Source organism: Sebastes umbrosus, chromosome 23 (genome assembly GCF_015220745.1).
Source record: "Sebastes umbrosus isolate fSebUmb1 chromosome 23, fSebUmb1.pri, whole genome shotgun sequence".
Taxonomy (NCBI): Eukaryota; Metazoa; Chordata; class Actinopteri; order Perciformes; family Sebastidae; genus Sebastes; species Sebastes umbrosus.
The window spans coordinates 8972268-8985339 of NC_051291.1; the positions used below are offsets into that span (position 1 = coordinate 8972268).

Consider the following 13072-nt stretch of genomic DNA (forward strand, 5'->3'; position numbering starts at 1 on the left):
TTGCTGCCCTGGTACCAAGAAAAATAAACTTTTAGAAGAATTTCTTAGAATAAAATGTGCCTTTTATTAGAAATAGGTGGACTACTCTCATCCCATGGGCATATTTTTGTCTGGTCACTAGAATAAAATGTGAGATGTTGTGCGTGACATCACTCAAAATTGAACAAATGAAGATATCAGATGTTACTTACGTGAGCAGCGGTGAGGAGAGGTGAGTTGGACAGGGAGGAGGCAGCGCGAGGAGACACCTTCAGGCTGGCTTGGGAGGATGGAGGAGGGCTGGTGGGGGATGTTGGGCAGGACAGGCCGGGCGGGGCGTGGACGGGGCTCTGGCTGCCCTCAGAGTCGCTGCCGTGGGAACTGGGAGGAGTGGGAGGCATCTGCAGGGACTCCAGACCTGAAACATGACGGTTATGATGAACTATTTTAAAGATAAAAACTTATCTTTACAGTATTTCAGGATGAAATATGAAGTGACTGATGAGCAAGTTTCCTCTTTTGAGGAAAATCCTGATTAACCATCATCTACTGTAGGTAATACACTTGACTATTGATAAATACCTCATACAACCCCACTTTAAAACACCCTTTAAAGTCAATAAACTACTGTATTGTATCTCCATTTGTGCAGGTTGAGGGCATCATGAGATAACAACAAATGGCCAGCAGGGGTCATTGTAGCATCAGATAACTGACATACAACAACAACAACAACAACAACAACAGTGAGAGGAAACACACCTTTGGATGACAGATTGAGAAACTGGTCCACTTCATGAGGCTCCAGTTTAATCTGGGGGATGATGTTCTCCTCTTTAATCTGGTAACACAGAGAGGAAGAGTGATGACAGGGTTACAAACTGTAAAGAAAGATCACCAGAAATATCATCCTCATCATCCCCCTGAGCTCTCACCTTGAAGCCTTTGCCCTGGTTGGGGCTGCTGACGGTGGTCTGAACCGGGGCGGCGGCGGCGGTGACGGCAGCAGCAGCAGGGGCCACAGCGGGGGGGCCCTCGGGCGCCTTGTGCCCGTCGCTGGAGACCAGAGAGAGGGAGAGGGTGGGGAGGAGAGAAGGAGTCTCACACAGGAGGATGTCGATGGTGTCCTCCTGCTCCATGGGCCAATCAGCCGAATCCCCATCAGACTCTGCTGAACAACACAGACTCCTGTTAGTGTTTCTAGGATGTTAAATGGACTCTTATTTGTTAATTGATTGACAACCCAAAAGGTAACTTGTAAATATATATGTGAGATAAAGTAGAGGAGTAAAAAGTACAATATTTCCCTCTTAAAGGGACTGTTTGTAATTTTTTACACGTATAAATCTACCGTATTAAGTATATCTTAAGATATTAATAATATTGATAATGATAATGTGTGTCTGACCTGCGTCGCTGCCGTGCTCTCCGGTCAAGTGCGACAGTGGCGACTGCGGCCGGCTGTCGCCGCAGAGCGAGTAGCTGTGCTCGGCGGTGATGTGCGGCGGGAGAGGGGAGGACGGGGACAGGTCGCTGCCGTCCTCCATCTCCATGGCCTCCACTCCTCCGCCTCGCACCCCGGACAGGAAGGGGTCGCTGAGCAGCTGGCCCAGCAAAGCATCCTGGGAGAGGTCGTCGAGGAGCTCGGAGAAGTGCTGCACAAAGGAAGGAGAAGATATCTTATTTAATGCAAACATAAATTATCAATTTGAGCAGAGACAGACAGATAATTATATAAAGTTAGAGCCTGTCTGTAATTACAGACTGCTGCGTCTTTTACTGCCACCTTTCTTTCAAGTTTTCCCCCTCAGGGAACACTAAAGCAGCCAGTTAAACACCTGTGAAAATGTCTTTCACTGCTTCTCTTTCTCTCAGTGTGGCGAAAACACACATGAAGAAGTTAACAGACCCTCCTCTTCATCTCCTCTCTCATCCCCCCATCCTTCACTACATTCCTCTTTCTCTATCTGTTTCTTCCATCTCTCAACAAGGTGAGCGTTCAGGTGTTGTGACGACCAGAAACAAAACGTCCTGCAGGTGATGTGTTGATAACAGACGGACATTCGTCTCCTGTGTGAACATGAAGCTGGTAGAGACCTTGAGTTACTGCTGAGCAGACAGCAAATCATCAAAAATCTGCCAAAGTATTGACATTATCAACTTGTCTGCAGACCTTTTTCTTGATTGTCGTCTACGAAATGTTAGTAAAAGGTGACAAATGTCTTGTTTTGTCCGACCAACAGTCCAAAACCTCAAAATATTCAGTTTACAATGACATAAAATAGAGAAAGCAAAAAATCCTGACAATGGAGATGCTGTAATTAAAGAAGCGTTGTGCCGGTATAAGGAAAATGACACTTTATTCTAAGAAAAGTTGACTTCTTTTAGGAATAAGTGAACTCTGCTCTCAGTCTAATACGAGTAAGAGTTAATTAATCATCGGAACAGCACAGTTTTATAATGCAAATGTGTGACATTCACATAACAACTACAAGAGGAAACCTCCTGTCCTCACTCAAACTCATCGTCTGAGGAGAACAGAGTGGAAATATTTCTGATGTAACTTCGACTGCTCAGATTCTGTTGCCGGGCAGAATAATAAAAATAAAACGCTGAACACATCCAGTGAACTGTTGGTCGTATGGGAGCAGACTGGGCTCGGCCAATCAGAGGAGAATAAACAATTTAAATTGAACACACATGAAACTGTGACATTCAAAACTGATGACTCAGAAAAGAAAAGAGGAGAGAAGGAAAGGAATGATGGAAGGAAAGAAACAAAACGAAAAAGAAAAGAAAGAAATGATGGAAGGAAATATAATGAAATAAAAGAAAAGGAATTGAAAGAAAGTAAAGGAGAGGAAAGGACGGAAATGAGAGGAAGGAAAGGCATGAAAGGAAAGGGAAGAAGGGAAATGGAAGGAATGAAATGAAGTAAAGGGGAGGAGAAGAAAAGATGGCAATGAGGGGAAAGGAAGGAAAGGCATGAAAGCAAAAGAAGGAAAGGAAAAGAAAGGAAGTGAAGGAAAGAAAGGAAAGGAAAGAGGGGAAAGGATAGGAATGAAATGAAATGAAATAAAAGGAAAGGAAAGGAAGGAAGGAAAGGAGAGGAAAAGAAAGGATGGCAATGAGGGGAAAGGAAGAAAAGGCATAAAAGAAAAGAAAAGGAAGGAAAAGAAAGGAAAGAAACGATAGAAGGAAATGAAATTAAGTTAAAGGAAAGGAAAGGAAAGGAAAGGGTGGAAATGAGAGGAAGGACAGGAAGAAAGTAAAGGAGAGGAAAGGAAAGGAGAAGAAAGGAAAGGAAGGGAAGCAAAGAAAAGAAGGAAAGAAGGAAGGAATCAAAAGGAAAGAAGGGGAAGAAAAGGAAAGGCAATCTACAGTCACTTATAGTTCACACAGTTAAGTAACATCAGACAAAAGACGAAGAGACGTAACGATGAACGGAGAAAGAGAGAGAGTGAAATCAAGATGGAGGAAACAGGAGGAGGGAGGACGACCCAACGCCAAACATGTGGCTTCAATTACACACACACACACACACACACACACACACACACATACACACACACACACAAACAAAGTGAAATGACCTCTTAACTCTATAAACACACAGCACACTCCTGACACCATATGCTGCCCTATAAGGCCAGTTTCAGGCCTCTGAGTGTGTGTGTGTGTGTGTGTGTGTGTGTGTGTGTGTGTGTGTGTGTGTGCGCGTGTGCGTGTGTGCGTGTGTGTGTGTGTGTGTATCGTGAATCAACTCAAAGGAGCGAAGACAAATATTTACTCATTTATCCTCCGTTAATCTTTCAGCTCAGATATGAATGTGTGAAATGTGCACGTGCCAAAACATCATAGGCAGACATTTACAGCAGTTTACTACGCTTTACCTCCCCCTCCAGCGTCTCCTGGTAACCACATCTCCACGGTTACGGAGAGCCATCTATATACGTCAAACTACTGCTTGTATTATTAAACCTCTTCAGACACTGACAGCTGTGATGATGATAGTGATTATAACGTCAGCACAAATGGATAAAATACCAGTTGCTGCTCTTTGATACACAGGAAAAATGTTAAATATATAAAGTTAACTCTATTTAAAGTCAGCATTTTGGAGAAAATGGTTGGAAAATATCTAAAATTAAGGACATTTTTGTATAAATATGGCCCTGAATCATATGTTATAACTTGCTTATCTAGAAGCTAAACAATCTTAACTTGCACAGTAGAGATCTGGTTTTATTCCTGTGTTGCCAGATTCAAATTCAATCCTGCAAATGGGGTCTTAAATATGCACTTAATGGCTAAACATGCAAGATATCGTCCTAAAAAGCTTTAGGCAACATTTTGTTTGTGATCATGAAGTTTGTGTCAAAAGTATTTGTATTTATTCTGATTTCTTCAGTATCATAATTATGAAAAGCATGTTTTTCTTTTGCTACAGTCTCTATCGGGCCTAAGAAGAAGTAAACAAAATGACATTGATTAGGTTTCAGCCCAGAAAGAGGAGAAAACATCATGTTTGTAAAGGAGAAAGAGGGTGTAGTTTTTAGGGAGGAGTAATTACACACAAAACCCTTCTTTAAAATAAACGAAGCCATATTTTGTGGGTTTATGTGACCTTTGACGTCACGCTGTAGTTTCGCCAGAAGCTCCTGGAGGCAATTAAATTACTTTAAATCCCAACTGACTCAATTTGCGTCAAAAATCATACTCGTTTTCTGAGTCAATCGCAAACAAACACCCATAAAACCACTTGGAAATCCTTGAAAACAAGACACTGCAGAACTTGCCTGAGAAAACATCACGTTTTTAAGTTTTCTTCAGTATCAAAGTAATCCAGTGATACTTGTCTTTACATCCATGAGTAGAGTGCAAACAGGAGCTGCTAATTGATAATTCGGCATACTTTTAATGACGCTAATTTGACAAAATGTAATCAAATAAAGACAAAAACGGGGCTCAAGTTGTAGCCCACAGTGTCAGACTTTTACACAGAAAGGATTTTGTTTAAGAAAAGGAAATGGGAGAGGTCCAACTCTGCAGAACCACACCAAAGATGCATATAGTGAGCATTTGTATACGCTCCCTGTCATTTCTGCAGTGGGAGTGTGTGGTTGTGGTTGACAGAAGAAAATGTGATGCGGGCCAGTCGACCGGTCGCTGGTCGGGTGTAACTCATCACACACAATAGAAAGCTCTTTGTCTCTGCAGCCCAACAGTGAGGTGTTATTTGGGGTTGACTGTAACTCGACACTCTCCAGCTGGGGGACAGAACCTGAAGCCTAAATGGGATAACTGGGAGTTTAAACTGGAAAACTAGGTCAAGAATCAGTAGCAGTGGCGATAACAAAGAGGCTATTCTCACATATTTCTGAAGAACACATCGAAACAGAGCGGAGAATGTCGCTGAAATCGCAGATTGTAATCTTTTAATGAAGACGGAGGAGGATATGCTGAGCGATTATCTCTCGAGTTCTGGTGTTGTGCACAGAAATCCTGAGTCATCCAAAAAGAGACGCTTTGCCAAACTTTTAATCTGTCTGATCTTAATTAAATCAGAGAAATACTGATGAAGGGAAGACGCCAAACTGGGTCAGAAAAGTTAAACAACAAGAGGCAGAGGTGTGTCTGTGTGTAGCGTGTAATAAACCCGCCAGTGTCTCGCCAACGCGTGAATATTAAATGCTTGTATGAAGGTGCAGTAGCCTACCAGCAGGGGGCAACAAAGCGCCTTAGGCTACATCCACACTAATGCGTTTTCCTTTTAAAACGCATAACTTTTGCTACATTAATGCCTGGCGTCCACACTACTCTGGCGTTTTCAAGCCCCAATAACAAAGATGTTTGAAAACGCCCCCGTTTTAGTTTTAAAACTCCGGGTTGCGATTTAGACTGGACGGACAGAAACGGAGGCCTCTAAAAATGATGACGCAGACCCACGTTTGCTCATCATCTCACGTGTCCTTCCCTGATTCGTTTTAAAACGCTGTTTTAAAAAGAAAACATATTAGTGTGGATGTAGCCTTAGTAAGGTTTAGGAAAAACGTCATGGTTGGCCTTGAATTAAGTACGTAAACTAAGTAAAATATGTACAGAAACAATGTAACATCAGGAAGGAAAACACGTCACAAACGGCACTAAAAGATACGTCACAAGCGTAACTTACAGAACACCGGTCTCCTGATTGAAAGTCCTGTGTTTGTTGGACCCATCCAGCTCATAAACTTCTACACAATCAGACTTCTTTTTGCAACCAGAGGAGTCGCCCCCTGCTGGCCGTTAGAAAGAATGCAAGTTTAAGGCACTTCAGCATTGGCTATAGTTTCAAGATCCGGAGGTTGCCGCCTGGGCGTTACAGGAAAAGTCACCAAAGTCAGTGGGATGCATCCTTTAGGGATCACGAATATCTGCACAAAATTTCATTGTGATCCATCCAATAGTTGCGGAGATATTTCAGTCTGAATCAAAGTGGTGGACCATTAGTGCTGTTTCCTAGAGTGTTGAGTGATAAGCCTTCACAATAAAAGCCTCGACAGCTGTATATGTCACCAGGTAGCAGTTAAATTAACGTTGTGGGAGTGGGAAAGAGGTTGAAGGAATGTCCTCTCAGGTCTGTAATTATTCCATCAGATAAATGTCTGTTTTAACCCGTAATGGCCATAGGTTTAAACTTCGAAGGTAAAAGGAGGAGGGAAGTCCTCTCCTGGAAAGCGAAAACCAGATGTGAAAGAGTACAAACTGACGCTCACACACACACAAACCCACACAGGCCCAAGGGTCATCCGCCTCCAGTGTGTGTATTAGTGTGTGTGTGTGTACCTTTGCCCTGGACTCATCTGGGTGTACATTTGCTGATGATACAACTTCAAAAAACACACACGTGCATGAATTTATGTCAAGATAAACTGAATGACTCATTTGTTTGGTTCGGATCCAGGTTGAAGACTATCACATATGACCAACACGTGTCCCATCATAACCAGATAACCAGTATTAAAGTCTGCAGAGATATCGGACCGTCTATCTGTCTGTTGTTCATTCATTCCTGTGAAAGAAAGATCTTTTTTTATATTAAGTTTGGTTTCCACTGTCTAATAAGTCACTAATATGTTTATAATCTGTAACTAATGTCTTTGTTAGGGGTTAATAAATAATTTACTACTTGCTTTATAGATCATTATAAACCATTCATGAGAAAAGGTGAGTCCGAAGTCACAAATAAACGTCCATAAATCCACTTCATAGGAAACAAAAGGCTCCTTATAGCTGCAGAACTTGCCTGAGAAACATCACGTTTTTACGTTTTCTTAAGTATAAAAGTAATCCAGTGATACTTGTCTGTACATCAATGGGTGCAATGCAAACATGAGGAGGTAATAGGTAATTCGGCATACTTTTAATGATGCTAATTTGACAAAATGTTAACAAACCAGGCTACAAAATACGAGGCTCAAGTTGTAGCTCACAACTAATTCATAGTGTCAGACTTTTAATAAGTCATTATAGAGGCTCATGAGCTTCTCACTTTCTTGTAAGCTATCAACAAATGTTAATCTTTAATTATAAATGTTGATGACTTATTAATAAAGGTTTCTTTCAATAATTAATGTCTGCAGTTTTACATTTTAATTTGTCGTATGAACTCTGGTCCAGATGCTCTGCAGCTCTTTTACAGGTTAAACTGGAGGAAAGTGCACTGATGGAGGAGGATAAATAACAACCTGGCAACCCAAAAATTGTTCTTAATAATGGTTTGTAACTGATATATAAAGCATTACTAAATTAATTATTTAATATTAATAAATTCATTATTTTATGCTGCCTTCTATTGTTGCTTTTAATCGCTTTTATTGAGTTTTTTATGTCTTTATTTTATTTTTTTCTTTCAGTATTGCCTCCAATTTTGTATACATGTTAACACTTTATTTTATTGAATCCTTTGAGATTTATTTCCAATTACTTTTAAAGTGTAAATGTCTGTAAAGTCGCCTCGTGAAGTAATTCATATAAGTAGATTTGCCTTGTTTCACCTACAAACAGAGTGCCTCACTAGTAAAACAAAACTGTGTTTACCTTGGAAACCCTCTCTGAGATTAAAACAGGCAACAAAGATACTAGAGTTACATTCAGGCTTGATACAAACACTTCACTCCGTGATATAAAATATCCAAAGCATGCAAATAACTGAATGCTTTGCTCGATTGTGTTTTGGCACTGAAGAGGAAAATGTTATTCATTCTTCTTCAACCTCAGTTTTCCCAGCCGGTCTAAGACCCTCGATAAATCCAGTTCCTCTTCTTTCTTAGCTGATTCCCACCATTCAGGCCCTCTGGTGAAAATTCCCAAAACACTTGAGCGATAAAGAAGAGCACAAACATTTGCATATTTGAAGCTCAGCTGCTGTAGTTGCATTCCGCTCCTGCAGCTGGAAACCGAAGAGCAGCGAGTATCTGCAGGAATGCTAACAATGTGTGCAAGCTGTTTTAACACTCAGCTGAAGTACATGTGTAGAAAAGAGCGGCAGAGATTCCTTCACCGGCTCCTCTGAATATAATCTTTAATATTTGTAAATAACTTCAAGTGCACAACGTCAAATAGAGCCAGGACTCTAGTGTTTGAGCAGTTTATAAGGTAATAATAACAATACCAATATAAGTGCATCAAACATGCCGGCAGTATTTTGAAAAATTACAATTTTGTCTTTTACTCCAGAGTCAAAATGCAGCTTCAACAGTCGAACTACTACTTTGTTAGCTTCATCTATAGGTATATGTATAGGTATGTGTATTATTAACAAGATATCAATATTTAATGTTTTAAAATATCACGCTTATCGTCAATATAACATCACAACACCCCTATAGTCCGAACCAAAGTGTTGGACCAACTGGCGCGTATAAAAACAGCTGTTCAGTGCTCATAGATTAGTGAGTATGGTATGTGTGACCTAACCCAACACAAGCTGCAGCGTGGCGAACCAAAACAAATCTGTTAAAACCATTATGTGTTTACGTTAGATAACCCTGATAGTAAACAGGACTATATATATATCACTCTGGAAACACTTATCATTAGTTGTAACAGCGCTGAGACTTGAGGCCGTCTTTGCTGTGGCATTGATATCGTTTGTCTCAGCATAATAAGACAAATCACAGGCTTTGGAGGGTTTCAGCTATCTGGGTCTTATCAGCACCAAGGCTTCATGTCTGGACTAGTGTTGGAGGACTAACAGGGTGCAGCTTTATGTGTGACACCATCGTTTCCAACAGCATGCAGACACATAAACACACATCTGTCTTATTGACATCATTCGCTCCGTAATGTGTAATGTCTGAAGAACTGAAGTGACCTCGCTTCACAGAAATGTCTTCATTACAAGAGAGACTCTAACTGGTTCTCGCAAGAATAAAAGTACAACATACACAAATGTATATATCTTACCAAATGTTATTCCTTAGTTTTTGTGCATTTTCCTACGTATGTCCAGCAACATGTGTCAATTTCCGCTTGTTATACGCATACAATCTTTTCAAAATAAACTTCTATCTTCACAGGAAACAACTTGGATAGGTTTAGGCAATAAAACTACTTAGTTAAGTTTCAGAAAAGATGGACTTAGTTGCGTTTAGGCTACAAAATTACTTGGTTAGGTTTAGGAAAAGATCGTAGTTTGGGTTAAAATAACAACGGAAGTGGCGTTTCTTAAGTACGGAAGTTACGTGACAAAAAGTCAAAGATGACGAGATGACATAAGCGCACCAGGAAAAGGCAGAATAAGTCATGGAAAGACAAAAAACAGTAAATAATCTCTTGCAAGTTGTCAGCTAACAGGGAAATCCTCACATGAAGATTAATTATCAGATAATCTGCCTGTTTTTTTTAATATAATATAACGAAAATAAAAGCCCTAATCAATATAAACACCTATTCCTGATGAGCACGGAGGGGAACAGTTCACACACCCAACCCTCAAAGCAGATTCTCCTGTCTGAGCGGGGTCAAAGGTCACAGTGACTAATTGGATACTTATGTTAGATGTGTATCTTCGTCGGGGGTTGGAGTGAAGGTTAACGGGTGTAAACAACAGGATGTGAGAGGGGATAACAGTAGGCGTGACATCCAGCAGGGCTGTGTTTACTCTCCACCCACGGGGTGAGGACAGGAATACATAAACACACAACGTCTGAATGTGACAGAAAAATCACAGCAGATCCATTACGAACCAGCTTCCAAGCCTAAATATCCATTTCCTGTTGAACACCGCGACCCCCGCGACCTCCTTTTCAGTCTCATTAATGTTTCATGTTTGATTAAAAGAAGAAGTCAGAGTGTGTGCGTGCAGAGCCACGACAGGAAGTGAGATAAAAATAGGAAGTGTCACTAAGGGAGACGAAGACATCCAGAGTCAAAGTTGAGTCACTCGTTATCTCGGACACTCGGACACTGATATTAGAGAGTGTGTATGTGTTTGTGTGTGAATTAGTAACACAGATGAACAGAAGAAGCCTCAAACAGAGACGATAAAGAAAAAAAGATCCACAAGATGACAAATGGAAAACTGTCTCATTTTCTCCTCCTCGTAGGTCCCCCCTTCTAGTAAAATCCCCCCCACCGTCTGGCTGCTGAAGCTTCCCAAAAGTTCAACATCCTACCCCCAAAACACACACAGTAACACACACAGTAACTCAAACTTTCCAGTCTATGTCATACTGACCTATCACAGAGTACAACCCCCCCCCCCACACTCTTCCCACACAATGACTTCACCAGACTGGTAGAAGCTACAACATCAGCTTGAGGCTGGCAGTAGTCTCCACAGATACCATGAAAACACCAAACTCAGCAATGAGTTGTTCTTACAAGTCTGTTAATCCAAAACCTGACATATATTCTTCCTCTGAGCCATAAAGCTCCATTGTTGTCCAAAAACTATTAAAAACACATTAATGAGACACACTGTTGAAATGGGTGACGTGTTCCTACGTACACATTGTAGTATATTTTGACTCAATCCCACTAATATACCGTCCTGCTGCCACTAATACTCACTATAGAGCACCACATGTGGATTAATCCGCTGCTGAAAATAGTCCCCAACAAATGCATTTCCTCCTGTTGATAAAAACTACAGTGACCAGCTGGGTTAGGTAAATTACTGAGCCTATTTTTCTTTAAATGAAACTATAGATTCTTTTACCGCCGACGTCATGATAACATCACGGTGTTAGGCGACTCAAAGGTCCGCCTTTGTCGTCGCTAGTTCTTTGATGTCGGATTGGTGTGTCTGGGCCTATAAGGCTACCAAAGAGTAATCAAAATATCTTATATCTAATCACGAATGATTATTTGCAAGGCATTTAGCGTACAATAAGAACACCGTTCTTGCTTTTGGTGTGTCATTTGTACGCCATGTAGTCTGTTACTGACAGCGATGTAAACGCATCCACGTAGATATGTTTGAGACTTGTTTTCCGTTCTTATTCGACGTTGTTTCCGTACATGTTTTACTATGTTTACGTACTTATTTTAAGGCCAACAATGATGTTTTTTCCTAAACCTAGCTTTATATTTACTCACGAAAAGGAGTATCAATGGCACGATAATTCGCAGGGCATTTATCGTGTAATAAGAACGCCGTTCTTGCTTTTGGTGTGTCATTTGTACGCCATGTAGTCTGTATTAACTGCAATGTGAATGGATCTGTGTAAATATGTTTGTGACATGTTTTCCGTACGTATTTTACTTATTTTAAGCCCAGCATGACGTTTTTCCTAAACCTAACTAAGTGGTTTTGTTGCCTAAACTTAACTGAGGCCGTTACCGTAGTTTTGTTGCGTGGCGTACAAATGACACGCCAAAAACCTAACATGACATGTGAAATGTCCTTGTAATATTGTGATATTTATACGCCTTCCCATGAGATTGGGTTGATTTACTATAAAGACGCGAGAGTGGAGAGAAACCAAATATGTGTTCTCAAAATGTTGATTTACTCCTTTAAATATTTACGTCTAAAGTAGGAACCAAGTATTAAAAAAGACGTACGAACACATTGTAAGTTGTGTATAAAGTAACACCTGAATTATCCTTTAACTTGATGATGATATAATGATAATAATGTGACATTTGTATCAGTTTCTTGTACGATTGAAAGCTCCAGAGCAGCTTCTGGCTGGACAGAAGAGTTAACTTTATTATAATAAGGGACTTAATACTGGCAACACATCATTAAATCAATGTTCGGGGTTACTCTAGACTCTTCCTGTCCTCAAACACAGCTGAGACCGTCAAAAACAAGCACAGCTGCCTCCTGATGTCTCGCTCCCATCCTGAGTGTTATAAACTGGGTCGACACACACACATGAATAACTTTTTCCATCTCTGCTCTGCAACGCTGACCGCTCATCAAGTACCATTAAACATCCAGCCGTTACTCAACCAGTGAACCGCCTCACCCCTTCCAGTTCTTCCTGCTCTCCTTTTGTGCTTTTTAAATGTCCTTCGTCCAACACAAACTGCTCCTCTACATCTCCATCAACTCTCACTCAACAGGTATCTGCTGTGAATCACATCAAGGTGTTATACTGTCCTGAGGTGAGAAGATTAGAGGAAGCTAACAGTCTTCTTTTTGAGTGCTTTCATTGTGTTTATCTGGTTGTTTGCTGCAGGATTATCCCCCAAAACATTGTTGTCAAGATCAGTAAAGAACTCATGTTCACGGATGGACTCCTCCTGCTGGATTCTGGGTAAAAACTGGGTCAATGCCGGTCTTGAGTATCCCATAGAGATGGCTTTAAACACTCTCTCTGGGAAACTTGTTTGGGCGCGCCTCCAATCTTAATTCCTCCCTTAAAGCGGAGCTCTCTGAGGCGGATGCTTGCCAAGTAGAGGCATGCTAGAATGTCAAGACACACACTGAACTTTGCAGGGATGAATGGGCCTGTTCATGTAGAGAAAAGGTGTGATGGAGAGTTGATCTTTTTAGGAATGCAGACACATGAACCAGGTATGATTCGGTCAGGTACGGGTTTTAAAATGATGAAAACACTACTGATATTAAGGATTGAAGATAATAAGTAGGGCT

The 13072-nt window shown here is 40.9% G+C and overlaps 1 protein-coding gene across 2 annotated transcripts in view; it reads right to left on the reverse strand.

Annotated features, from left to right (window-relative positions):
• Window positions 1–13072, reverse strand: part of creb3l2 (cAMP responsive element binding protein 3-like 2) — a 34007-nt gene that overhangs the window by 8065 nt on the left and 12870 nt on the right. The window contains exons 3-6 of one of the 2 annotated variants that reach the window (XM_037760610.1): window positions 1388–1634; window positions 915–1150; window positions 742–820; window positions 192–397 (exon numbers count right to left, since the gene is read on the reverse strand). In XM_037760610.1, coding sequence (XP_037616538.1) covers window positions 192–397; window positions 742–820; window positions 915–1150; window positions 1388–1634 — 768 coding nt within the window. The remainder of the gene's footprint in view (window positions 1–191; window positions 398–741; window positions 821–914; window positions 1151–1387; window positions 1635–13072) is intronic. The other variant, XM_037760611.1, reaches the window with a different exon arrangement.